We start from the raw sequence: 27,253 nt of genomic DNA, 5'->3' as shown, positions 1-27,253 counted from the left end.
CATTTGTGGAGCCCGATTTACTTGATGGTGCAAACAAACATCATAGCAGCCCTGGTTTGGTTGATATTTCAGACAAGTCGTGCATTTTGTGGTACAAGCACTAAATTTGGCCTAGATGTACCTTAGGATGGCCTCTTTCAGAAAAGCAAATTAGCCACAAAAAAAATCCAAAATGGTGGCCGCCATACTCTCAATTGTTTTAAATCTTGGATTTTCTCATGGCTAACATGCATTTCTGAAAAAGAGGATCCTAAGGTACATCCATACCAAATTTGTTTCACAAAATGTACGATTATTTTAACGACCGGATCTACTGTCATGCAGACTAAAAGATCAGGGTCTTTTGAAAAACCAAAAACAGCCTGATAAGAGTATGTGTTTGCATTTCGCAAGTTTAATTGCTTTAAATTACAACCCTAAGATTTAACTACATTCGAGCAAAAAAGTTGACAGTAACCAATTCTCACATGCTTCATTAGCTTCGCGACTCATCGTAAAAAGAATAAAATATAGACGTTATCAGTTTCACAGAACATTTTTAAAGAACTTTGCCCCTGTCTTCTCTAATGAAATTATGTTCTTAATCATCAAAATACTTTTTTCCCACAGTTTATTTATTCTTTTCAGTAATTCTGAACAATTTTACAACACAGGACATATTTACAGCCTCATCCAGGGCTGTGAACGTACCTCTTGATAAATGGAGTTGAGTTTGTCCCCACAGTCCTTGTAGGTAAATTTGGGGCAGTTATCACCAAAGCCCAGCAGAGCCATGCAGCCCCCGGGTTTCAGAACCCGATTTGCCTCCGCCAAGAACTTTGGCACATCAAACCAGTGAGCGGCTGAAGCTGCTGCCAAAAGGTCAACGGAACCGTCTGGAAACGGAAGCTTCTCTGCTGTTCCAGTTCTGCAACAGAAAGATCGCATCTGTCAAGTCTGGTGGAAGCAGCATGAAACACAGATTGTGTCTTGCTTGAGTTTCTTGCAAAGTTTGTGCCAAAGATCAAGCAGCCAGGGCAGTGCAGATAATATTTGAACCTTTTTGTGTCAGAGAATGTGCGTGTGAGATGTAGTTATATTGTTGTATGTGAAAAATGTTTGGAGCCAACAGGCATGTTGGTATTTGAGTGTGTTTGGACAGGCCCCGCCCCTATATATACACACACACATACACCCACACACACTACTAATGTGCACTGACCACTCTGCTCGTGTCTGTGCATGTGCAGCGTGGGAAGGTATTCATGCAATCTTAAGTAATGCTTCACACTTTTAACAATATAAGTTAATATTTTACAGCCGGGCTGTGAGAATGATGATCCTTTGTCAGCAGACTACTGTCACCCAACTTTCCCTCCAGATCAGCCTGAGAGCACGTTGGCTTTTTGGGTCAAAAAGAAACATAAACTGCACTTAACATGTCTGGATGCCCACATGGCTCCAGCTCTTGTAAGCCTTCAGCTCGCTGACTGTGCAGCTTGTCCATAAATATCAGGTACATGTTGTTGTTCTGGTCTTACGGATTTCAGCAGCTTAGAAAAAACTATTTCAGCAGAAAATACCAGTCAGTTTCCTTTGTGTTTAATTAGGGCCCGAGCACGGAGTGCAAGGACCCTATTGTAATTCGAATGTTTATTAGGGCCCGAGCACGGAGTGCAAGGACCCTATTGTATCTGTTAGGTTTATTATTATTATTATTATTTTTCTTCTGCCGGAAGAATCGCATTTTTGAGGCCTTTAACATACCCCAAAACTCACCAAATTTGGCACACACATCAGGGGTCGCGAAAAATTTCGTATTTTATGAGAAATTGGCATGGGTGCGCAAAAATGGCTCGACAGCGCCACCTACACTGACTTTTGTCCCGACGCCCCGCATACGCTTTAACGTACAAGCTTGATTTTTTCAGGGCATGTTCATCAGATGGAAACCTACAAAAAAGTCTGTAGGTACCAAGCTGTCAGTCGCACAGGAAGTCTGCTATATTGATGTCAATATGTCATTTTTGCTCTATTTTGGACATTTGCAGGCCTCCTTCTAGAACGAACTCCTCCTAGAGATTTGTGAATAATGACTCCAAACTTTGGTTTTGTAAACTAGACACATGTCCGATGTTAAATTGCAAAGCTTTTAAGTTTTTACAGAAGTTTGTGACCGTGGCGGCGCGTAGAAATTCGACGTTGTTTCGAAAACACGCCATGAAAAGAAAAATGGCCATTACTCAGCCATGCATAATCCAATCTGATCAAAAATTGATATGCATGATTGTAGTCTGACTCTGAACACATCTGCAGTGAAAGAATCTGGAAAAAGTGTAGCGCCACCTGCTGGCAAGAGGAAATGACATGTTTGACTTGGAGCATCACTGCTCCGAGTAGGATGAGCCGACACACCTGAAAATGACGTCCACCTGTTGAAAAGCCATTGAAGTTTACTCTGACAAAAAACCATAACTTTCAATGCGGGGGTGTGGTCGTGACAGAGCGGCAAAGTTGGGCATCTCGCTATGCACACAAAAGTTGCTCTCACGTGCACATTCCTTGTCCAATCTCACTGAAATTCAATGGATATGATGAAGCTTCTATTCTGAACCCATGGATATGACAATCTTGGACGAGCTCTATAGCGCCACCTAGTTATTGCATTGGGCACATTCTGCCCTGTATTTTCTCTTTGCTTTGTCCGATGTGCATGAAATTAAAACTGGAGATACTCAGAAGGGTCCTCTCTCATCATGTAAAGTTTCATGGGTGTACACCTGACGGTGCCTGCGTAACAGGAAGTGGTCGATTATGTGCACCCAAATAATAGAAATTTATTATAAATCAGCCGTTTGTCTCAGGAAGCTGAGATTTCAGAATTAGATGCCTTTAATAACCTCCAGCTTTGATATGTAACACTATAGGGTCTACGAGAAACTTCATCACTTGATTTTTTTAATGAAATTTTGGACTGAACAAAGATTTTTAGCATAAATTCTGTTTAGGTTATCAGCACCAAGAATTCAACTTTCATAGGCATTTATGTGCTACTGCTTCCTAAAAAAATTCAGAATGATTGAAGTTACAGGTGACATCTTAGAGAGCATTACATCCAAAAAGGTCCGAAAACGTCTTTTTAGGCAAAACTGCAAACACCTATTTTTTTGCATAACTTATCTTTCAAATATCAGCACAAAAAAATTAAAAACGGTAGGGATCTGTGTTTGCTGCCTTCCATATTTTTTTCAGACTTAAAAGTGTAACAGATGATTTATAAAAAATCCTTTTCATCCAAAAACCTGTGTTAAATCTGTCTAGACTCCAAACAAACATTTTTTTATGGTAACTTATGTTTCAACAATCGACACCAATTTTCACAGACCTAAAGCTGAACATGTCCCATAGCTACCTGAATATTTTCATAGATATAAAATGAACTGGTCATTCTAACATCTGGCATTCTAACATCTAACATCTTACATGTCAAAGCCTCTCTCAGCCTGGCTCTGCTGAAGGAGTCGTGTTACAACCCCGCCCCCTCCTGCTGGGACCCCTGCTATGTAAATTAGCAAGCAGTGAACAGAGAGATGAGGAGTAAGAATGGTCATTACTCAGGCATGCATAATCCAAAGACAGCCAGTTAAACACTGAAAGACATATTTTTTCGGTATGTCTTTCATACATCTTTAGTATTAAAAACTCTCCAAGATGAATGTGCCTGACTCCACCTGCAGGTGGATCACAGACTTCCTGACGGACAGACAGCAGTATGTGAGGCTGGGGAAGCTCGTCTCAGATACTCGGACCACAAGCACCGGATCCCCCCAGGGCTGTGTCCTTTCACCCCTGTTACTCTCCCTGTACACAAACAGCTGCACAGCTGGTCACCTGTCTGTCAAACTCCTGAAGTTTGCTGACGACACCACACTCATCGGCCTCATCTCTGACGGAGATGAGTCGGCCTACAGGAGTGAAATAGCCAGGCTGGTGTCATAGTGCAGCGCTAACAACCTGGAGCTTAATGCTCTGAAGACAGTGGAGATGACAGTGGACTTCAGGAAGGCCCCAGCCCCCCTCCCCCCTGTCATCCTCTGTGACTCCCCGGTGACCTCTGTGGAGTCCTTCTGCTTCCTGGGAACCATCATCAGCCAGGACCTCAAGTGGGAGCAGAACATCAGCTCCATCACTAAGAAGGTCCAGCAGAGGATGTACTTCCTGAGGCAGCTGAAGAAGTTTCACCTCCCTGAAAAGATGCTGGTAGACTTTTACACCGCCATCATCGAATCCACCCTCACGTCCTCCATCACAGTCTGGTTCGCTGCGGCCACGGCCAGAGACAAGGCCAAGCTGCAACGCGTCATCCACTCAGCAGAGAAGGTGATCGGCTGCCACCTCCCGTCTCTCCAGGAGCTGCACATCTCCAGGACCTGGAGGCGGGCAGCCAGGATTGTAGCCAACCCCTCTCATCCAGGACATAATCTCTTTCGGCCCCTCCCTTCTGGCAAGAGGCTCCGGTCCATCAGGACCAGGACCTCGCGCCACAAGAACAGCTTCTTCCCCACTGCAGCCAGCCTGCTGAACAGTACCCCAACTCCCCCAGGTGACCCCCCCTCCCCCCCCCGCCCACCAAAGGACTGTCGGTGCCACTTACAGGCCCCACCATCCCAGCCCATCTGTGCTCCCACTTTAATTCACCTTACTCTACTGTATATAGTGTGTTGTTGTTGTTAACTTAATTTTTAACTTATTCTTAATTGCACTATACACCAAGTCAAATTCCTCGTTTTGTAAAGTGCGCTCTACTGAACCTGGCAATAAAACTTTTTCTGATTCTGATTCTGATTCTGATTCTATTAATCATTGTTTTTTATTCATTCAAAATGCAATTAAATCAATATTTTATCTTTTTTCTTTTCCTTTTTCTTTTTTTTTATCTCTTATATCCTTTTTTATAATCAATGTTTGAACTTCTTTTCCTTTCTATTGTCATGGTTTCAGTTTGTTGTCTTTTTTTTCGCTTTAGTTCTTGTTCTGTCTTGTTTGGTTCTGTTTCCTGTTTTATTTTGAAAGGTTTCCTGTCTTGTCATGTTTCTTGAGTTTTACTTCCTTTGGTCCCCATCTGCCCTAATCGTGTTCACCTGTGTCTTGTCTGCCCTGTCTGTATATAAGTCTTGTCTCTGCCTTCCTCCTGTGCTGGTCCATTAACTTCTGCTCATGTTGATCACGTCTTCTTGTCTGGCGTCCATGTCCCTTGCCATGCCACAGTAAGTTTTTGTTTTTAGTTTTGTCATCCTGCTCTGCAGCGCTTTTTGTTAGTTAAATAAACCCACTTGCCCTGAACCCGTTTGCCTCCCGTCTCTGCGCCTGGGTCCTACCTGCTCTCGAGCCTCCCCCCCACACGACATCTATACATCCAATGAAATTAAACTACAAATCAACAAACACAACTGATAACAAATGTCTCTAAAAAATGATGTGTATATTTGCAGAACCTTAAAAACACCAAACAAATAACAAATGCTTCCCAATTAAAGCACAAAAAATGGAACACAAAATGTAAAACCCAAGTTAGAAATTGCAATTTGAAAAAGATACTTTTTTCAGCAGCTTTTCAAAATCAATCACCAATTCTACTCTTCTGTGGATGAAACAAAGAACTCCAGAACAATGAAGCCATTTCTCTAAGTCTCTCTCACCTTCAGTTTTAAACAAGGTCTGTGAAAATCCACCATACATTGGTCACATGAACTCAGAGACCTGCTAAAAGTGCACAATTGTAAAAGCTCTTTTATATAGACAACTGTTTGTTTGCTTAGAGCTCTAAATATAAAAAAAATGCTTTTCTATCACCTAGACACAGATGGAGAACCATATCAACTGGATTAATAACAGGGTGGCATGTTTAGACAACATGAAGCTGTCCATCACATTTTTGACCTAAACATGTAAACACATCCTTGGCTCTGCGGTTAGGAAATGGTATTTGGGAATCTCTTTATACCAGGAGCCAGCCTGGCCATTGGAACATCGCCACAGTGCCCATCCAGACTGGGACAGCAACGGGGTCCACTTCAGAGCCGTGAGCTGCTGTGTTTAACTCCAGCTGTCCCAGCAAGGGAGACAACTGCAGCAACATCCACTGACCAAGCTGACAAGCCCTGGCAGAAAAGATCCCCACAAGAAAAACACTGGCTCAGGCAGGCTGGTCAAAAAAAAATAGTTTTGCCATTGTCTTGCAGCTCGCAGATCAAGTGGTTTAGTTTTCCAGTAATGTCAGTCAAGAATGCAAGTTCAGATTCACAATGTTCATATTCACCATATTCAACAGACATCTCCTCCAATAGCACCTTAAAAATCCTGTGCTGTTTTGCTTTGCAGCTGAGGTTGTTTACGATTTTCAGAATAAGAGTCATTATATGTCCAGAGCCAATCACTTCTGCACATAAGGCCTGCTGGTGAATGACGCAGCAGTAATGCAGACATTTTGGAAAGTCTGGGTCAGCTTTACAGTGAGTGATGAAACCTGTTTGTCTATTGATCATAGCAGGAGTCCCATCTGCAGTCACTGCTACCAGCTTTTCTAATTGTACCTTTTTCTGCACAAAAACTCCTTCACCGTGTTATACATTTCAACTCCTCTTGTAGTTGTCTGTTAGGGCAGATGTGTCAGGAGTTCTTCTCTTGTGGAAACCAAAAGCTATGCTGTACTGTTGCCGTCCACAGACTCATCACACTGGACGTTAACCACCTGCACTTTGCAAGATCCCGGTCCAGCTAATTGGCCAAGTTATCAGACATAGCTGACACTCATCTAGACATTGTAGTGGAAATTGAATGAGTTCTATTGTTCTCATCCTTAGGGACAGTGATAGCAATTATCATCATTGCTTGAATTTTTTTCATGCTATATGCAAAAGTCTTTGTCCCTTAAGGCAACAGATTACAGCCCCCCCCCCCCCCCCCAGGCTGCTGTCGTATTAACAATAGCTTGGAGCTCCAGAATGGACAAGAAAAAACGACGAGAATGGCTCGAGCAGGGCGTTGCTCACGGGGCGGTCGCTCGTGCCATGCGGTCGCACGTGCTCGGGCCCGCTAAATGCTACTTGTAGCTTTAATTATTATTATTATTATTATTATTATTATTCTACCGGAAGAGTCGCCTTTTTGAGGCCTTTAACATACCCCAAAACTCACCAAATTTGGCACACACATCAGGAGTCGCGAAAAATTTCGTATTTTATAGGAGATTGGCATGGGCGCACAAAAACGGCTCGATAGCGCCACCTACAGTGACTTTTGTCCCGACGCCCCGCATACGCTTTAACGTACAAGCTTGATTTTTACAGGGCATGTTCTTCAGATGGAGACTTACAAAAAAGTCTGAAGGACCCACCTGTCACTCGCACAGGAAGTCTGATATATTGAGGTCAATATGTCATTTTTGCTTCATTTTGGACATTTGCAGGCCTCGCTCTAGAACGAACTCCTCCTAGAGATTTTGGAGTAATGACTTCAAACTTTGGTTTTGTAAACTAGACACATGTCCGATGTTAAATTGCGAAGCTTTTAAGTTTTTATGGATGTTTGTGACCATGGCGGCGCGTCAAAATTGGAGGTCGTTTCGAAAACACGCCATGAAAAGAAAAATGGCCATTACTCAGCCATGCATAATCCAATCTGATCCAAAATTGATATGCATGATTGTAGTCTGACTCTGAACACATCTGCAGTGAAAAAATCTGGAAAAAGTGTAGCGCCACCTGCTGGCAAGAGGAAATGACATGTTTTACTTGGAGCATCACTACTCCGAGTAGGATGAGCCGACACACCTGAAAATGACGTCCACCTGTTGAAAAGCCATTGAAGTTTACTCTGACAAAAAACCATAACTTTCAATGCGGGGGTGTGGTCGTGACAGAGCGGCAAAGTTGGGCATCTCGCTATGCACACAAAAGTTGCTCTCACGTGCACATTCCTTGTCCAATCTCACTGAAATTCAATGGATATGATGAAGCTTCTATTCTGAACCCATGGATATGACAATCTTGGACGAGCTCCATAGCGCCACCTAGTTATTGCATTGGGCACATTCTGCCCTGTATTTTCTCTTTGCTTTGTCCGATGTGCATGAAATTAAAACTGGAGATACTCAGAAGGGTCCTCTCTCATCATGTAAAGTTTCATGGGTGTACACCTGACGGTGCCTGCGTAACAGGAAGTGGTCGATTATGTGCACCCAAATAATAGAAATTTATTATAAATCAGCCGTTTGTCTCAGGAAGCTGAGATTTCAGAATTAGATGCCTTTAATAACCTCCAGCTTTGATATGTAACACTATAGGGTCTACGAGAAACTTCATCACTTGATTTTTTTAATGAAATTTTGGACTGAACAAAGATTTTTAGCATAAATTCTGTTTAGGTTATCAGCACCAAGAATTCAACTTTCATAGGCATTTATGTGCTACTGCTTCCTAAAAAAATTCAGAATGATTGAAGTTACAGGTGAACTTTTAGAAGCATTTCATCCAAAAAGGTCCGAAAACGTCTTTTTAGGCAAAACTGCAAACACCTATTTTTTTGCATAACTTATCTTTCAAATATCAGCACAAAAAAATTAAAAACGGTAGGGATCTGTGTTTGCTGCCTTCCATATTTTTTTCAGACTTAAAAGTGTAACAGATGATTTATAAAAAATCCTTTTCATCCAAAAACCTGTGTTAAATCTGTCTAGACTCCAAACAAACATTTTTTTATGGTAACTTATGTTTCAACAATCGACACCAATTTTCACAGACCTATAGCTGAACATGTCCCATAGCTCCCTGAATATTTTCATAGATATAAAATGAACTGGTCATTCTAACATCTGGCATTCTAACATCTAACATCTTACATGTCAAAGCCTCTCTCAGCCTGGCTCTGCTGAAGGAGTCGTGTTACAACCCCGCCCCCTCCTGCTGGGACCCCTGCTATGTAAATTAGCAAGCAGTGAACAGAGAGATGAGGAGTAAGAATGGCCATTACTCAGGCATGCATAATCCAAAGACAGCCAGTTAAACACTGAAAGACATATTTTTTCGGTATGTCTTTCATACATCTTTAGTATTAAAAACTCTCCAAGATGAATGTGCCTGACTCCACCTGCAGGTGGATCACAGACTTCCTGACGGACAGACAGCAGTATGTGAGGCTGGGGAAGCTCGTCTCAGATACTCGGACCACAAGCACCGGATCCCCCCAGGGCTGTGTCCTTTCACCCCTGTTACTCTCCCTGTACACAAACAGCTGCACAGCTGGTCACCTGTCTGTCAAACTCCTGAAGTTTGCTGACGACACCACACTCATCGGCCTCATCTCTGACGGAGATGAGTCGGCCTACAGGAGTGAAATAGCCAGGCTGGTGTCATAGTGCAGCGCTAACAACCTGGAGCTTAATGCTCTGAAGACAGTGGAGATGACAGTGGACTTCAGGAAGGCCCCAGCCCCCCTCCCCCCTGTCATCCTCTGTGACTCCCCGGTGACCTCTGTGGAGTCCTTCTGCTTCCTGGGAACCATCATCAGCCAGGACCTCAAGTGGGAGCAGAACATCAGCTCCATCACTAAGAAGGTCCAGCAGAGGATGTACTTCCTGAGGCAGCTGAAGAAGTTTCACCTCCCTGAAAAGATGCTGGTAGACTTTTACACCGCCATCATCGAATCCACCCTCACGTCCTCCATCACAGTCTGGTTCGCTGCGGCCACGGCCAGAGACAAGGCCAAGCTGCAACGCGTCATCCACTCAGCAGAGAAGGTGATCGGCTGCCACCTCCCGTCTCTCCAGGAGCTGCACATCTCCAGGACCTGGAGGCGGGCAGCCAGGATTGTAGCCAACCCCTCTCATCCAGGACATAATCTCTTTCGGCCCCTCCCTTCTGGCAAGAGGCTCCGGTCCATCAGGACCAGGACCTCGCGCCACAAGAACAGCTTCTTCCCCACTGCAGCCAGCCTGCTGAACAGAACCCCAACTCCCCCAGGTGACCCCCCCTCCCCCCCGCCCACCAAAGGACTGTCGGTGCCACTTACAGGCCCCACCATCCCAGCCCATCTGTGCTCCCACTTTAATTCACCTTACTCTACTGTATATAGTGTGTTGTTGTTGTTAACTTAATTTTTAACTTATTCTTAATTGCACTATACACCAAGTCAAATTCCTCGTTTTGTAAAGTGCGCTCTACTGAACCTGGCAATAAAACTTTTTCTGATTCCTGATTCTGATTCTGATTCTATTAATCATTGTTTTTTATTCATTCAAAATGCAATTAAATCAATATTTTATCTTTTTTCTTTTCCTTTTTCTTTTTTTTTTATCTCTTATATCCTTTTTTATAATCAATGTTTGAACTTCTTTTCCTTTCTATTGTCATGGTTTCAGTTTGTTGTCTTTTTTTTCGCTTTAGTTCTTGTTCTGTCTTGTTTGGTTCTGTTTCCTGTTTTATTTTGAAAGGTTTCCTGTCTTGTCATGTTTCTTGAGTTTTACTTCCTTTGGTCCCCATCTGCCCTAATCGTGTTCACCTGTGTCTTGTCTGCCCTGTCTGTATATAAGTCTTGTCTCTGCCTTCCTCCTGTGCTGGTCCATTAACTTCTGCTCATGTTGATCACGTCTTCTTGTCTGGCGTCCATGTCCCTTGCCATGCCACAGTAAGTTTTTGTTTTTAGTTTTGTCATCCTGCTCTGCAGCGCTTTTTGTTAGTTAAATAAACCCACTTGCCCTGAACCCGTTTGCCTCCCGTCTCTGCGCCTGGGTCCTACCTGCTCTCGAGCCTCCCCCCCACACGACATCTATACATCCAATGAAATTAAACTACAAATCAACAAACACAACTGATAACAAATGTCTCTAAAAAATGATGTGTATATTTGCAGAACCTTAAAAACACCAAACAAATAACAAATGCTTCCCAATTAAAGCACAAAAAATGGAACACAAAATGTAAAACCCAAGTTAGAAATTGCAATTTGAAAAAGATACTTTTTTCAGCAGCTTTTCAAAATCAATCACCAATTCTACTCTTCTGTGGATGAAACAAAGAACTCCAGAACAATGAAGCCATTTCTCTAAGTCTCTCTCACCTTCAGTTTTAAACAAGGTCTGTGAAAATCCACCATACATTGGTCACATGAACTCAGAGACCTGCTAAAAGTGCACAATTGTAAAAGCTCTTTTATATAGACAACTGTTTGTTTGCTTAGAGCTCTAAATATAAAAAAAAATGCTTTTCTATCACCTAGACACAGATGGAGAACCATATCAACTGGATTAATAACAGGGTGGCATGTTTAGACAACATGAAGCTGTCCATCACATTTTTGACCTAAACATGTAAACACATCCTTGGCTCTGCGGTTAGGAAATGGTATTTGGGAATCTCTTTATACCAGGAGCCAGCCTGGCCATTGGAACATCGCCACAGTGCCCATCCAGACTGGGACAGCAACGGGGTCCACTTCAGAGCCGTGAGCTGCTGTGTTTAACTCCAGCTGTCCCAGCAAGGTAGACAACTGCAGCAACATCCACTGACCAAGCTGACAAGCCCTGGCAGAAAAGATCCCCACAAGAAAAACACTGGCTCAGGCAGGCTGGTCAAAAAAAAATAGTTTTGCCATTGTCTTGCAGCTCGCAGATCAAGTGGTTTAGTTTTCCAGTAATGTCAGTCAAGAATGCAAGTTCAGATTCACAATGTTCATATTCACCATATTCAACAGACATCTCCTCCAATAGCACCTTAAAAATCCTGTGCTGTTTTGCTTTGCAGCTGAGGTTGTTTACGATTTTCAGAATAAGAGTCATTATATGTCCAGAGCCAATCACTTCTGCACATAAGGCCTGCTGGTGAATGACGCAGCAGTAATGCAGACATTTTGGAAAGTCTGGGTCAGCTTTACAGTGAGTGATGAAACCTGTTTGTCTATTGATCATAGCAGGAGTCCCATCTGCAGTCACTGCTACCAGCTTTTCTAATTGTACCTTTTTCTGCACAAAAACTCCTTCACCGTGTTATACATTTCAACTCCTCTTGTAGTTGTCTGTTAGGGCAGATGTGTCAGGAGTTCTTCTCTTGTGGAAACCAAAAGCTATGCTGTACTGTTGCCGTCCACAGACTCATCACACTGGACGTTAACCACCTGCACTTTGCAAGATCCCGGTCCAGCTAATTGGCCAAGTTATCAGACATAGCTGACACTCATCTAGACATTGTAGTGGAAATTGAATGAGTTCTATTGTTCTCATCCTTAGGGACAGTGATAGCAATTATCATCATTGCTTGAATTTTTTTCATGCTATATGCAAAAGTCTTTGTCCCTTAAGGCAACAGATTACAGCCCCCCCCCCCCCCCCCCCCCCCAGGCTGCTGTCGTATTAACAATAGCTTGGAGCTCCAGAATGGACAAGAAAAAACGACGAGAATGGCTCGAGCAGGGCGTTGCTCACGGGGCGGTCGCTCGTGCCAGGCGGTCGCACGTGCTCGGGCCCGCTAAATGCTACTTGTAGCTTTAATTATTATTATTATTATTATTATTATTATTCTACCGGAAGAGTCGCCTTTTTGAGGCCTTTAACATACCCCAAAACTCACCAAATTTGGCACACACATCAGGAGTCGCGAAAAATTTCGTATTTTATAGGAGATTGGCATGGGCGCAGAAAAACGGCTCGATAGCGCCACCTACAGTGACTTTTGTCCCGACGCCCCGCATACGCTTTAACGTACAAGCTTGATTTTTACAGGGCATGTTCTTCAGATGGAGACCTACAAAAAAGTCTGAAAGGACCCACCTGTCACTCGCACAGGAAGTCTGATATATTGAGGTCAATATGTCATTTTTGCTCCATTTTGGACATTTGCAGGCCTCGCTCTAGAACGAACTCCTCCTAGAGATTTGTGAATAATGACTCCAAACTTTGGTTTTGTAAACTAAACACATGTCCGATGTTAAATTGCGAAGCTTTTAAGTTTTTACGGATGTTTGTGACCGTGGCGGCGCGTCGAAAATGGAGGTCATTTTGAAAACACGCCATGAAAAGAAAAATGGCCATTACTCAGCCATGCAAAATCCAATCTGATCCAAAATTGATATGCATGATTGTAGTCTGACTCTGAACACATCAGAAGTGGAAAAATCCAGAACAAGTGTAGCGCCACCTGCTGGTAAAAGGAAATGACATGTTTTACTTGGAGCATCACTGCTCCAAGTAGGATGAGCCGACACACCTCAAAATGATGTCCACCTGTTGAAAAGCCATTGAAGTTTACTCTGATAAAAAGCCATAACTTTCAATGCGGGGGTGTGGTCGTGACAGAGCGGCGAAGTTGGGCGTCTCGCCATGCACACAAAAGTTGCTCTCACGTGCACATTCCTTGTCCAATCTCACTGAAATTCAATAGAGGTGATGAGGCTTCCATTCTGAACCAATGGATATGACAATCTTGGACGAGCTCCATAGCGCCACCTAGATATTGACAAATACATTTTATGTCACATTCTGACCTATCTTTTCTCTGTGCTTTGTCCGACATTCATAAAATTACAACAGGAGATACTCATAAGGGTCTTCTCTCATCGTCTAAAGTTTCATGGGTGTACACCTGACGGTGCCTGCGCAAGCCACCACCAAACAGGAAGTGGTTGATTGCGTTGCAGTCAGATAATTAAAAATTCATAAAAAATCAGCCGTTTGTATCACGAGGCTGAGATTTCAGAATGAGAGGCCTCTTACATATCTCCAACTTAGATACACAGCACTTGCATGGGTGAACAAAAAACGGCTCAATAGCGCCACCTACCATGTTTGTTTTTGAGAGCCCCGCCATGTTCTTTAACATACAAGCTTGATTTTTACAGGACATGTTCATCAGATAGAAACCTACAAAAAAGTCTCTTGGGACCAAGCTGTCAGTCGCACAGGAAGTCTGCTATATTGGTGTCAATATGTCATTTTTGCTGTATTTTGGTCATTTGCAGGCCTCGTTCTAGAACGAACTCCTCCTAGAGATTTTTGAACAATGACTCCAAACTTTGGTTTTGTAAACTAAACACATGTCCGATCTTAAATTGCGAAGCTTTTAAGTTTTTACGGTTGTTTGTGACCGTGGCGGCGCGTCAAAATTTGAGGTCGTTTCGAAATCACGCCATGAAAAGAAAAATGGCCATTACTCAGCCATAAATAATCTAATCTGATCCAAATTTGTTGTGCATGATTGTAGTCTGACTTTGAACACATCTGCAGTGGAAAAATCCGAAACAGGTGTAGCGCCACCTGTTGGCAACAGGAAATGACATGTTTTACTTGGAGCATCACTGCTCCAAGTAGGATGAGCAAACACACCTCAAAATGACGTCCACCTGTTGAAAAACCATTGAAGTTTACTCTGATGAAAAACAAATCTTTCAACGCGGGGGTGTGGTCGTGACAGAGCGGCGAAGTTGGGTATCTCGCCATGCACAAATGTTGCTCTCACGTTCACATTCCTTGTCTGATCTCACTGAAATTAAATAGATTTGATGAAACTTCCATTCTGAACCCATGGATATGACAATTTTGGACGAGCTATATATGTTCATAAATGATCATGAAGCATGATCATATAATCAAGCTTCATAGGAAATCAGCCGTTTGTCTCAGGAAGCTGAGATTTCAGAATTAGATGCGTCCTACAAAGCTCCATGTTTGAAAAGCAGCACTATACGTACGAGAAACATTTAACCACCTTAATCACCCTATTGTGCTGAAAGCAAATTTTTGGACATTTTGACTCAAGCAAATATTTTTATCATAACATCTGTTTAGTTTATCAGCACCAAAATAAAAAATATTTACATTTATAAAATGAACTGGTCAACTCTAGGATTTTATTTATTCAATCTTACATCCTCAAGCTTTTCATCAGTCTCCCCTGCTGCAGGAGTGGAGTTAGCCCCCCCCCCAACCCCCGGCTGTGTGCTCACATGTAAATTAGCCAGGAGTGGCAGACAGAAAGTAGAACAGTTAGAAAGCCTAGTTCAACACTAAAATACAGCAATTTCCTTTGTTTTGTTTGTCTTTTATACATCCTTAGCACTAATCATTGCTTTTTTATTCATCCAAAATACAATTAACTTTATATTTTATCTTTTTTTTTTTTACAAACAAAATATATGAATGTGCTCCAAAACAAAACCCAGCCTCAGTACACTCCTACAGATGTAACATCAGACAGTAAATGTCTCTTTTATGCTTTTTTAATCAATGCTGCAACTTCTTTTCATTTCCTTTCAATACATCCAAAGAAATTAAACTACAACGACAACAAACACAACACATAGCAAATGTCTCTAAGAAGATTATGTATATACATTATGTACCACCTTTAAACACCAAATAAATAACAAATCTTTCTAATACAATCACAAAAAATGGAACACAAAATGTAAAACCCAAATTAGAAATTGCAATTTTAAAAAGATACATTTTTCAGCAGCTTTTCAAAATCAATCACATATTTTACTCTTCTGTGGATGAAACAAAGAAGTCCAGAGCAATGTAGCCACTTCTCCAAAGTCTCTGTCACCTTCAGTTTTACACAAAGTCTGTGAAAATCCACCATACATTGGTCACATGTATTCAGAGACCTGCTAAAAGTCCACAATTGTAAAAGCTCTTATATAGACAACTGTTTGTTTGCTTGGAGCTCTAAATATAAAAAAATGCTTTTCTATCACCTAGACACAGATGGAGAACCACATCAACTGGATTAGTAACAGGGAAACATGTTTAGGTTTAAACTTACATCAATAGACAACATGAAGCTGTTCATCACATTTTTGACCTAAACATGTAAACACATCCTTGGCTCTGCGGTTAGGAAATGGTAATTGGGAATCTCTTTATACCAGGAGCCAGCCTGGCCATTGGAACATCGCCACAGTGCCCATCCAGACTGGGACAGCAACGGGGTCCACTTCACAGCTGTGAGGCCGCTGTGTTTAACTCCAGCTGTCCCAGCAAGGGAGACAACTGCAGCAACATCCACTGACCAAGCTGGAAAGCCCTGGCAGAAAAGATCCCCACAAGAAAAACACTGGCTCAGGCAGGCTGGTCAAAAAAAAATAGTTTTGCCAATGTCTTGCAGCTCGCAGATCAAGTGGTTTAGTTTTCCAGTAATGTCAGTCAAGAATACAAGTTCAGATTCACCATATTCATATTCACCATATTCAGCAGATATCTCCACCAATAGCACCTTAAAAATCCTGTTCTGTTTTGCTTTGCAGCTGAGGTTTTTTATGATTTTCACAATAGGAGTCATTATATGTCCAGAGCCAATCACTTCTGCACATAAGGCCTACTGGTGAAAGAAGCAGCAGTAATGCAGACATTTTGGAAAGTCTTGGTCAGCTTTACAGTGAGTGATGAAACCTGTTTGTCGGTCAATCATAGCAGGAGCCCCGTCTGCAGGTATGGCTACCAGCTTTTCTAATTGTACCTTTTTCTGCACAAAAACTCCTTCACCGTGTTATACATTTCAACTCCTCTTGTAGTTGTCTGTTAGGGCAGATGTGTCAGGAATTCTTCTCTTGTGGAAACCAAAAGCTATGCTGTACTGTTGCCGTCCACAGACTCATCACACTGGACGTTAAACCACCTGCACGTTGTAAGATCCCGGTCCAGCTAATTGGCCAAGTTATCAGACATAGCTGACACTCATCTAGACATTGTAGTGGAAATTGAATGAGTTCTATTGTTCTCATTCTTAGGAACAGTGATAGCAATTATCATCATTGCTTGTTTCTTAATCTGATAAAAACCTTCTTCTACTTGATGAGAAAATGAGCAGGTCTAAACGAGGCTTAGATTTAAGAATTTTTTTCATGCTATATGCAAAAGTCTTTGTCCTTTAAGGCAACAGATTATAGTCCCCCCCCCCCCCCCCCACAGGCTGCTGTCATATTAACATTAGCTTGGAGCTCCAGAATGGACAAGAAAAAACGACGAGAATGGCTCGAGCAGGGCGTTGCTCACGGGGCGGTCGCTCGTGCCAGGCGGTGGCACGTGCTCGGGCCCGCTAAATGCTACTTGTAGCTTTAATTTAGATTTAGTCTCTTTTGCACCAGCTTTTAATATTGTTTGGTATTTTTCATTGATCAGTTTAATGCTTTTGTTTCTGTCGTTTGTTTTACTTCTGTTCATCGTTTCTTCTCTGAAAGGATTTTTGACCCAGAGCTTCCTGCGTTTGGGTTTTCCTCCACCCCCCCCATGACCATACTTGTATGTGATGTTGGAGAACCCTGGCACAGCTCTGGCCTCCCCCAGTTGACTCTCGCTGATGTCGATGCCGACGACTTCTTTGAAGTGTGGAGCCAGGAGTCGGGTGTTCTGACCCGTCCCACATCCAAGATCCACTGCCAGCTCATGTGGCGGCCCTTTCTGTGGGTGTAAAACAAATGCAGTCAATAGAAGCCAAGCATCACCTCAACTAAGAGCCTTAAATGCAAAGAAAAGTCCATTCAGGACAAACCTTTTTGTCCAAGTACTGAATGATAAGGTCTGTGAGCCCTGCTGGAGGGCTGAATCGGTACTTCTGGTAGACAGAAGCGTGTTCCTTCCCTTCAAAAAGTCGGTATGCCATTGAGCCTTTTTTTTCCTGCTCTCTTTGGACTGTTGCCAGCTGTGATATCTCTGACCTCTTCAAAGCTGCTTCGCCTGGTGACCAAAGTTTGACCGAATTAGTGTTTGTCTGAATTTCTTGAACTTCTTTACCGGCCACACATTCTTACTTTCATTGTTTCCAGACACTTAACTGACATGAAAGGGATCCCAGTCCCTCTATTCAAGGAGAAAGGAACAAGCAGGAACTTGACCAGAAGTTTGAAAAGACGCAGAGAACTGCAGTATCTTTTAGCACTGACCAATGTTTTCACAAGCACAAAGAGAAAGTCTTGGAAAAACAGCAAAGTTTGGTTTACTCACTGGAAGCTGCCTGTCATGTCATATTTCCTCCTGGTTCAGCTGCTGCATAGCTATTGGTGACTGAGGAGGCGGGGCCTGTTATTTAACCCTTTCACTGCATTTCAGCTGGTGGGGAACTTTTAATGAAACAATCAACTGAAAATTACATTGATACATATTATTAATCATGAAAAAGCAAAGGCACAAGTTACTAAATGAGTAAATAATACTAAAATGTTGCTTAATTACAGCAAAACGTAATATAATTAGTGTGATACATTACTCTTGTAATTGGTCTGCCCTAATACTACCATTATGGATAAATTCACGGGTCCCTATATTCAAAAGTCCTCCATTTCATGTTCAAAATACCTAAAAACCAAGCTGCTCACCTGCTGGGTTTCATTGCATTTGTGTCAGTTCTTCAGACCAGCAGTGAGAAGTCTTTTGCATAGTTTAAAACACCAATGCTCTGATCTTCAGCTTGATCTTTCACTTCTGAAGGGACACCTTCAGAACAATCATTTAAGAAAGTGAATTCAAGTAAATAAAACAAAGGTGTGTCATGATTCTGGCTTCTTAAAGCAAAACCACTATCAGAATCTTTATTTCATTTAATTTTATTTAACTTTTATTTACCCAGGAATTGTCCCATTGAGATTAAGAATCTCTTTTTCAAGGGAGTCCTGGCTAGGGGGAAACAATAAATTACATTTACAATAAAAATGTCAACATTAAAAAAAACATAAAATAAATAAAAATGAGAGCTTATGTAAAACAGGTAAAGTTAAAAGTGACTTTCTCCTCCAATCTCAGCCTGGATTTAAAAATATTCAGAGGAATGAGTTCTTTTAATTTCCAATCAAGAATTGTAGCAACTTCCATTGTGTTCCTGACACATTTTTCAACATTTTCTTTTCTTTGACCATTTACTGAAAGGCAAAAGTTGCAGTGTAGCTTTGAGGAAAGCTCTCCTATGTAAACAAGTGTGTTTAATTGCTCATATGGGATTATGATGGTAATGACCTGTTGACCATTTCCACAAAAACATTTAACAGGAGGACGCTTTCCCTTAGGCTCTAATTAAGGTGTACATTTCCAACTTAATATCAGAGGGATACAACCGGACATATGTTACAGTTCATTTGCATCATCCACGTCCTTTGTGTGAATTTTACATAGTGCAATCTGTTCGTAAACATTGTTGGTCTGATGAACCTGTAAATGCCTTGCGTGATACTTTGAAATGTGTGTTTGTTTGACAGGTTGCAGCTATTTATCAATATAACTGATTAATGGCACCATTTTAATAAAACATCATGATTATTTTAAATTGGTTGATAATAGTTAGGGTTAGTTATAAAATGACAGATTTACTGGAACCAAGAAAATAATCCCCACAACTCAGAAACCCAGTTGTCCTTTGCTTACTTGAGACTGGTAATAAAATCCTACACTGTAATGAGACAGTCACTTATATGGCCATTATTTCAATACTGATAAAAAAAATTGGTATCATTACAATTAATTGTGCATTGGCCCAAACTCAGTTAACATGTCAGGGAAGATTCCCATTAATCCAGGTGACTTCTTGAAGTTGAGTGTGGATTTAAAATCTTCTTTCTGGATGTTTCATCACTCATCCCCACTCAGGATGAAGCCTCTTGAATGAGAGGTGAACCATTTCAAGAAGAGAAGACTGTTTCCGGTACCTTATTTCCACTGAGTGGTGCGGTTCTTTTCAGTCCGGTATTTTGAGCGTTTCCATTGAAAAAAGTGACCCGTGAAGTTGGACCATTTTTGGGCCCTCTGTTGGTTGTGGGTCCATGGAAAAATGGGAAAAAGAGAACTGACCAGTTAGGGCAGAACTACTTTTGAAACCCATTGATTGGCTGAAGGTCCTTATAACAAAAGAAAGCACCAATAAAGCGGCTGTATTCCTCTTTGCTGCCTGTAATCTTCTCTGAAACAACATTAAATGTTTTGTTTATACAAAGTACCAAAAGCTGCTGGGTGACATCCATTGTTGTTGCTGTTAGCTTGAAGCAGCATGCACTATGACGGTCCAACTTTAAGTGGAAACACTCACCTGACATGCCTGGACCATTCTAAACCGGACCGGACAGGGCAGTACGAGGCATTTATTTCCAGATGCAAAAAGTCATGACTCAACTTCAAGACAGCCTCCATTCCTGCAGTCCTGCAATTGGAGGATCTCATTAGGTTAACAAAGGCAAGAGTAGGAAAATAGTGAATGTGAAGGCTTTGCCTATTGGAATCTCTGGTTGCCTATTGCAGGATTGTAGAGTGTAGTATTGCTTGAGTTTTGGTCTTTGAGACTAATGAAAGGGCAGCAGGGTAAACAGGAGGCAAACTGTGTCCAGGTCGGTCTGTCTGTCTGTCTGTCTGTCTGTCTGTCTTCCTCACCCAGGTGTGGGTGTAGAAAAATCTCCTGTGATTATTAACAGAGCAGGAAGCTTCCATCTGAGTGAGTGTGACGGTAGAAAATAGTTTACATCCGGCTCCAGCAAAATGAAATCAATTCAATCACCATTTTTTCATGATACAAACATTGCCATATTGGATCCAGACATCAGTAATGATTGGTCTGAGTCAACGCTTCAATGGCAACCACTCTCACCAATCAGGAGCGAGCTTGTTGGAAGGCTACATCTCTACGCATTTGAAAGCGGCCTGCACAATATGTGTCTAAAGTTTTGAACCAGCAGATCAAAATGTTGGACATGAGGGACGGCAAGCATGCGCCTCCTACTTTTATTGACGCATCTGATTGGTCAGTTTATACAGAAAGACTACGTAACAGCTGTTTATTTCTCAATACAGTAAAGGAGTAACAAAAGGGGGCCAGACAGATGACCTGACAATGAAGAACTGAAAATCAGACACTTAAAGACACTGAAGCCAAAGAACTCATCAACCTTTACCTGGTGTGACTGACAGGGGGACAACTCAAACCAGAATATGATCAAAACCAAAAACGGGAGCACACTCTTCAGATCATTCAAGGCCTGAGGGAGTATGGTTATCTAATCTGACCTTCACACACATGCACGCACGCACACATGCACACACACATACACACACACACAGAGCCCTGCAGTGTTGAATCTGATGGCGCCTTTAACCCTTTAAAACTGGATCTTTAACTTGAGTGTTGATATTTTTTCTGCACTGTAACTCTTTAAACGTTTACGCATGTATCCTATGGTACTTTTGTTCTTCTTCTACACTTTAGAATTTCATTTCATGATAAATTGGTCTGTCTGTCTGTCTGTCTGTCTGTCTGTCTGTCTGTCTGTCTGTCTCTCTGTCTCTCTGTCTTCCTCATCCAGGTCTTGGTGTAGAAAAATCTCCTGTGATTTTTACAGCACAGGAAGCTTCCATCCAATCAGAGTGCAGAACGGGCTGGAAGAGCTGATTGGTCTCCTTACCGTCTAAGCTCAGGTGTTGCTGATACTAAACCAGACTGAAAAGCAGTGTAAGGACCAACATCAGAGGAGGTTTCCTTTGGAGGAACAAAGGAAACAGGATGAATAACCTCTCTGTGATTTTTCTGTCAGGTCTGAACGAAACGAGGGTTCACAGACCCACTCTTTTTGTTCTCAGTCTACTTTGTTACTGCTTGATTCTTCTGGTGAATGTCTCTCTTGTCATCATTATCATCTTGGATAAGAGCCTCCATGAACCCATGTACATTCTGCTGTGTGCTTTTTGCATAAATGGGCTTTATGGGACCACAGGTTTCTACCCTAAATTTCTGTGGGATTTGTTGTCACCTGTTCATATGATATCTTACTATGGATGCTTGATTCAGGTTCAGGTCATGTACTCCTTTGCTTGCAGTGATCTGTCCATTCTCTCAGTGATGGCGTATGACAGATACGTGGCCATATGCCGCCCGCTGGAGTACCGCTCTCTTGTGTCAAAGCAGAAAGTTCTTGTGTTGGTGGGGTTTTCTTGGTTTACACCCTTTTGTATTGTGGCTGTAAATACTTGTCTGACCTCCAGCATTAAGTTGTGCAGTCGTCATCTGTCCAGACTCTTCTGTGTGAACTGGAGTATTGTCAGGCTTGCTTGTCCACAGGAAGAAATGACAGCAAACAACGTAGTTGCTAATATAACAATAATTATCTATGTATGTCATGGTTTATTTATTGTCTGGTCTTATATGTATCTTGTTAAAACTTGCATGAATTCCATTGAAAACAGGGCAAAATTTATGCAGACCTGTGTACCTCACCTTGTCTCCCTCATCACCTTTATGGTGACCATTCTTACGGACGTTATCAGTTTGAGACTCGGTTTTGATGGCATGCCTCAAACTTTGCAAAATTTGATAGCAATAGAGTTTCTGCTCATACCACCTATAATGAACCCTCTCATTTACGGCTTTAAGCTGACCAAAATAAGGTACAAAATTATTAAATTACTCACTTTTAGGGTTAAATAATGTTTACAAACACAGTGTTAATCTTTAAATTTGATGTATGCCACATTTGGGTTTCAGTTTTATAAATAGGGAAAAAAAGTCAGTATTTTGTACTTAGTTTTGTAAGTTAAGTAGCCCCATAGTCTCTGCAAAATGATTAGAATGTTGCTGGAGAAAACTTAAGAGACGAATAAAGAGTTTACTGCTTACCAAAGTTTTTATTGAATTTTATTGAATACTCCTAAAGCAGCATGTGCATGTTTGTTTCTCACAGCTTTTTTCATCAGGTTTCAAGTCAAGAACGTCACTGAAAGGTCAAATCTAATCTGAGACAGAATGAAGGGGAATTTTGGTTTTTATTATTTTTTGTGATAAGAAATTAAAAAATTAAGATTGTAACTAAGACTGTCAAATGTTGGTTTTGTTTCCGCAAGTTTCACATTAAAAAAAAATTCCCATTTTTAGCAGCAGCTTTTATGTTAATTGACTATGAACGTTTTTTTTATTTAAATAACAGAACTTTTTTGTTTTCTGGTGAATATTTGTCTTAAACCTCATGACTGCAGGATTGTTTTAATGCTTTTTTTCTTCTAGGCTAAAAATGAACATGAGTGAATCACACCAACCACAGCGAGAATTTATAAAAAATGCTAAATTACATTCAATTACAGCAGAAGTATGGCAATAAGTATCAATAATAACATAAAACAAATAACAAAAATTGACACCATACTGAAAATGATATGGTTTTAAACAGAAATACTGTAAAACACTGGTGGATTTGTAATCTTTTTTTTGGATAAGCATGATATATGCAGGTTTAAGCAGTGACTGTAGATGAGAACTGAACTGAGTGAGTGTGACGGTAGGAAATGGTTTACTTCCGGCTCTAGCAAAATGAAATTAATTCAATCACCATTTTTTCACAATACAGACACTACCATATTGGAGCCAGACATCATTAATTATTGGTCTGAGTCCAAGTTTCAATGGCAACCACTCTCACCAATCAGGAGCGAGCTTGTTGGAAGGCTACATCTCTACGCACTTGAAAGCGGCCTGCACAATATGTGTCTAAAGTTTTGAACCAGCAGATCAAAATGTTGGACATGAGGGACGGCTAGCATGCGCCTCCTACTTTTATTGACGCATCTGATTGGTCAGTTTATACAGAAAGACTACGTAACAGCTGTTTATTTCTCAGTACAGTAAAGGAGTAACAAAAGGGGGCCAGACAGATGACCTGACAATAAAAAACTGAAAATCAGACACTTAAAGACACTGAAGCCAAAGAACTCATCAACCTTTACCTGGTGTGACTGACAGGGGGACAACTCAAACCAGAATATGATCAAAACCAAAAACGGGAACACACTCTTCAGATCATTCAAGGCCTGAGGGAGTATTGTTATCTAATCTGACCTTCAAGTTGAGGGAGACGTAACTTTGTTGTGCCCAAACACACACACACACACACACACACTCAGAGCCCTGCAGTGTTGGATCTGATTGCCCCTTTAACCCTTTAACACTGGAGCTTTAACTCCAGTGTTGATATTTTTTCTGTACTGTAACTCTTCAACTGTTTATGCAGTTAACGTAAATCCAGTAGATTCTCAAGTGGAGAAAAGTAGCTTTGCGCAACACTGTTAATAATAATAATAATAATGGATTGGATCTTTCTGCGCTTTTCCGGACGCTCAAAGCGCTTACAGTGTGTCCATTATTCATTCACTCTTCATTCATACTTGGTGATGGTAACTACTGATGTAGCCACAGCTGCCCTGGGGCAGACTGACAGAGGCGTGGCTGCCAGTTCTCACCTACGGCCCCTCTGACCATCACCGGGACTGTTAGGAGTGATTAGAAACAGAATAGTTAGAGACTCCCTTTTATATTTTATTATACTAACTTTTACCTTTTATCACATTAATGACTTAAACTCGATTCACTATGTATTATCATCTCAAAATTATATTACACTCCAGACAGAGCACAATCAAGACTATTGTCTCGCAAACATTCCTTTAACATCCTCCCTTTTCATCTTTGTGTGTTCTGGTGTATGCGTTCTGGCAAATGTCTGTGATAACGTCAGAGAGATCTGACACTTTAGGTGCTCTGACCTTCGAACATCTAGCCTGCAACAGTCTGTGGGTGGGTTTTTCACACCATGAGCCATCGAATGAGGTTCTGAATACGCAAATGCAAAGTATATATGCCAAGCCTTTTTCTGAACTCCTTTGTTCGGACTTTGAATGCACCTTGTTCATCTGTCTGTAACCCTGCGTACAAATCTGTGGTCTTTGTGCGGAGTAAATCTACAAAAGATAAGTTTTGTCTCTGAGTCATTATAAATTATTTCTGTGTGCAAGAAACTGACGGGGTTACGAACTAATACAATACAGTCCTTTCTAGAGAATCCAGTTTCATCACAGGGACATTCATACACATTCACACACCAGTGGAGACACACTGGAGGCAAGGAGGGTGAAGTGTCTTGCCCAAGGACACTGGGACAGTTGGCTGGGGGAAGCGGGAATCAAACCGCCAACCTTTCGATCACTGGACGACCTGCTCCACCGCCTGAGCCACTGCCACCCTTTAAGTTAGTAATATGTTGCAAGTCAATGTGAAAAGCCAAATTTCTCCATGCTAGAATCCTCAAATTCACAGTCAAAGATTTATGGCGTTTCAAAGTGCGACATCCCTGGTGTTGGAGGGTTAAGGTAGCAGCAGCTTGAGGTGGTGTACAGGGGTCAATATAGCAATATACCTCTTTACATCTGAACATCACGTCTATCTGTATTTATTGTTTTTGTTGACCTTTCAGCACTTTCCCTCAGGGGTCGCCACAGCGAATCGGCTTTCACTGAGTCGCACAGGTGGTTTGGCAGAAATGACTGGATGCCCTTTCTGACAAAAGCCTGTATTTTATCCAGGCTGGGGACCGGCACAGGCAGAAGCTTTGCGAGGGTATTCTGCGGTACTTTTGTTCTTCACCTACTCTTTTGAATTTCATTTCAGGGTCAATTGGTCGGTCGGTCTGTCTGTCTGTGTGTCTGTCTGTGTGTCTGTCTGTCTGTCTGTCTGTCTGTCTGCCTGTCTGTCTGTCTGTCTGTCTGTCTGTCTGTCTGTCTGTCTGTCTGTCTGTCTGTCTGTCTGTCTCTCTGTCTTCCTCATCCAGGTCTTGGTGTAGAAAAATCTCCTGTGATTTTTACAGCGCAGGAAGCTTCCATCCAATCAGAGTGCAGAACGGGCTGGAAGAGCTGATTGGTCTCCTTACCGTCTAAGCTCAGGTGTTGCTGATACTAAACCAGACTGAAAAGCAGTGTAAGGACCAACATCAGAGGAGGTTTCCTTTGGAGGAACAAAGGAACAAGGATGAATAACCTCTCTGTGATTTTTCTGTCAGGTCTGAACGAAACGAGGGTTCACAGACCCACTCTTTTTGTTCTCAGTCTACTTTGTTACTGCTTGATTCTTCTGGTGAATGTCTCTCTTGTCATCATTATCATCTTGGATAAGAGCCTCCATGAACCCATGTACATTCTGCTGTGTGCTTTTTGCATAAATGGGCTTTATGGGACCACAGGTTTCTACCCTAAATTTCTGTGGGATTTGTTGTCACCTGTTCATATGATATCTTACTATGGATGCTTGATTCAGGCTCAGGTCATGTACTCCTTTGCTTGCAGTGATCTGTCCATTCTCTCAGTGATGGCGTATGACAGATACGTGGCCATATGCCGCCCGCTGGAGTACCACTTTCGCATGTCTAAGCAGAATGTTGTTCTGTTGGTGTGTTTTTCTTGGTTTACACCCTTCTGCATCATGGGTCTGAATGTTTTTCTGACTTCCAGGCTGAAGTTGTGCAGCCCTCATCTGTCCAGACTCTTCTGTGTGAACTGGAGTATCGTCAGGCTTGCTTGTCCACAGGAAGATACAACCGCAAACAACATAGTTGCTAACATGACAATAATTATCTACGTATGTCATGGTTTATTTATTGTCTGGTCTTATATGTATCTTGTTAAAACTTGCATGAATTCAATTGAAAATCGAGCAAAGTTCATGCAGACTTGTGTGCCTCACCTGGTCTCCCTCATCACCTTCCTGGTGACTATTCTCTTTGATCTCATGAACATGCGACTTACCTCCAAAAATTTAGACCAAATCTTCCAAAACTTCATAGCCATGGAGTTTCTGCTCATACCTCCCATCATGAATCCTCTCATTTATGGCTTCAAGTTGACTAAAATTCAAAGAAAAATAGCCAAACTCACCACATTTAGATCGAAGTGACTGTTGCGCATGGTCACTGCCAGAATCAGAAATGTGCAGACTGTTTGCCACCATCCTTTGTGCTTTTGTTTCATTTTATTTTCCAATTATGTGTGATCTCTCTCCTCATAAATCTTTGTTCGCTGTTGAATTAAAGTATAACTTAGGGGAAATCTTTAAAAAAATTGTAGGCCTTTAAAGCTGTTTCTAAAAGTGGGTTTTCTCCGTTTTTGTTACTCTGTTAGATTTGGGTCAAATTGTCCTGCACAGAATGATCTACCGGTGCAAATGTACAGCCAAAACCTGCCTATTGTTTGTAGCATGCATGTGAAATATGCACACACACAGAAAACACTTAATGACTAAATGTGACAGAAAAACAATGAAATTGTGTCTTTGTTTAATTTCTGACTGGATGTCTTGTGCTCAAACAAAAATGCCCTCTCCTGAACAAAGACGGTGCTTAACTGTTAAACTTCATCCTCTGTTTTGCACTCTGTTTTTTGTAACCGCTCCATTTTCAAATGTGACTACAGACTCTTTAAATGCCATACATTAGTGGTAAACTCTGG

General features: G+C 41.7%; 3 protein-coding genes across 6 annotated transcripts; 2 read left to right on the top strand and 1 right to left on the bottom strand.

Annotated features, from left to right (window-relative positions):
- Nucleotides 1–690: 690 nt before the first annotated feature.
- LOC101157984 (putative methyltransferase DDB_G0268948) lies at nucleotides 691–18,064 on the bottom strand (the record flags this gene model as incomplete). 4 transcript variants are annotated; one of them, XM_023950815.1, is given in 5 exon segments in its annotated part: nucleotides 691–907; nucleotides 17,265–17,425; nucleotides 17,517–17,701; nucleotides 17,776–17,893; nucleotides 17,969–18,064. In XM_023950815.1, coding segments are annotated over 3 exon segments (489 nt in total), but the record flags the coding sequence as incomplete, so codon positions are not given.
- Nucleotides 18,065–21,497: 3,433 nt separating this feature from the next.
- LOC101165606 (olfactory receptor 142) lies at nucleotides 21,498–22,559 on the top strand. Its single transcript, XM_011490005.3, has one exon. It carries the CDS (start codon nucleotides 21,498–21,500, stop codon nucleotides 22,416–22,418), a length of 921 nt encoding a protein of 306 aa, XP_011488307.1. The 3' UTR covers nucleotides 22,419–22,559.
- A 2,996-nt stretch (nucleotides 22,560–25,555) lies between these two features.
- On the top strand, nucleotides 25,556–26,949 carry LOC101165361 (olfactory receptor 142-like). The gene has a single exon (XM_011490004.3). The coding sequence runs from the start codon at nucleotides 25,782–25,784 to the stop codon at nucleotides 26,700–26,702; it is 921 nt and encodes a 306-aa protein (XP_011488306.1). The 5' UTR covers nucleotides 25,556–25,781; the 3' UTR covers nucleotides 26,703–26,949.
- The last annotated feature ends 304 nt before the right edge of the window (nucleotides 26,950–27,253 follow it).

Source organism: Oryzias latipes, chromosome 21 (assembly GCF_002234675.1).
Source record: "Oryzias latipes chromosome 21, ASM223467v1".
Taxonomy (NCBI): Eukaryota; Metazoa; Chordata; class Actinopteri; order Beloniformes; family Adrianichthyidae; genus Oryzias; species Oryzias latipes.
This window is presented reverse-complemented; position numbering and strand designations above follow the sequence as displayed.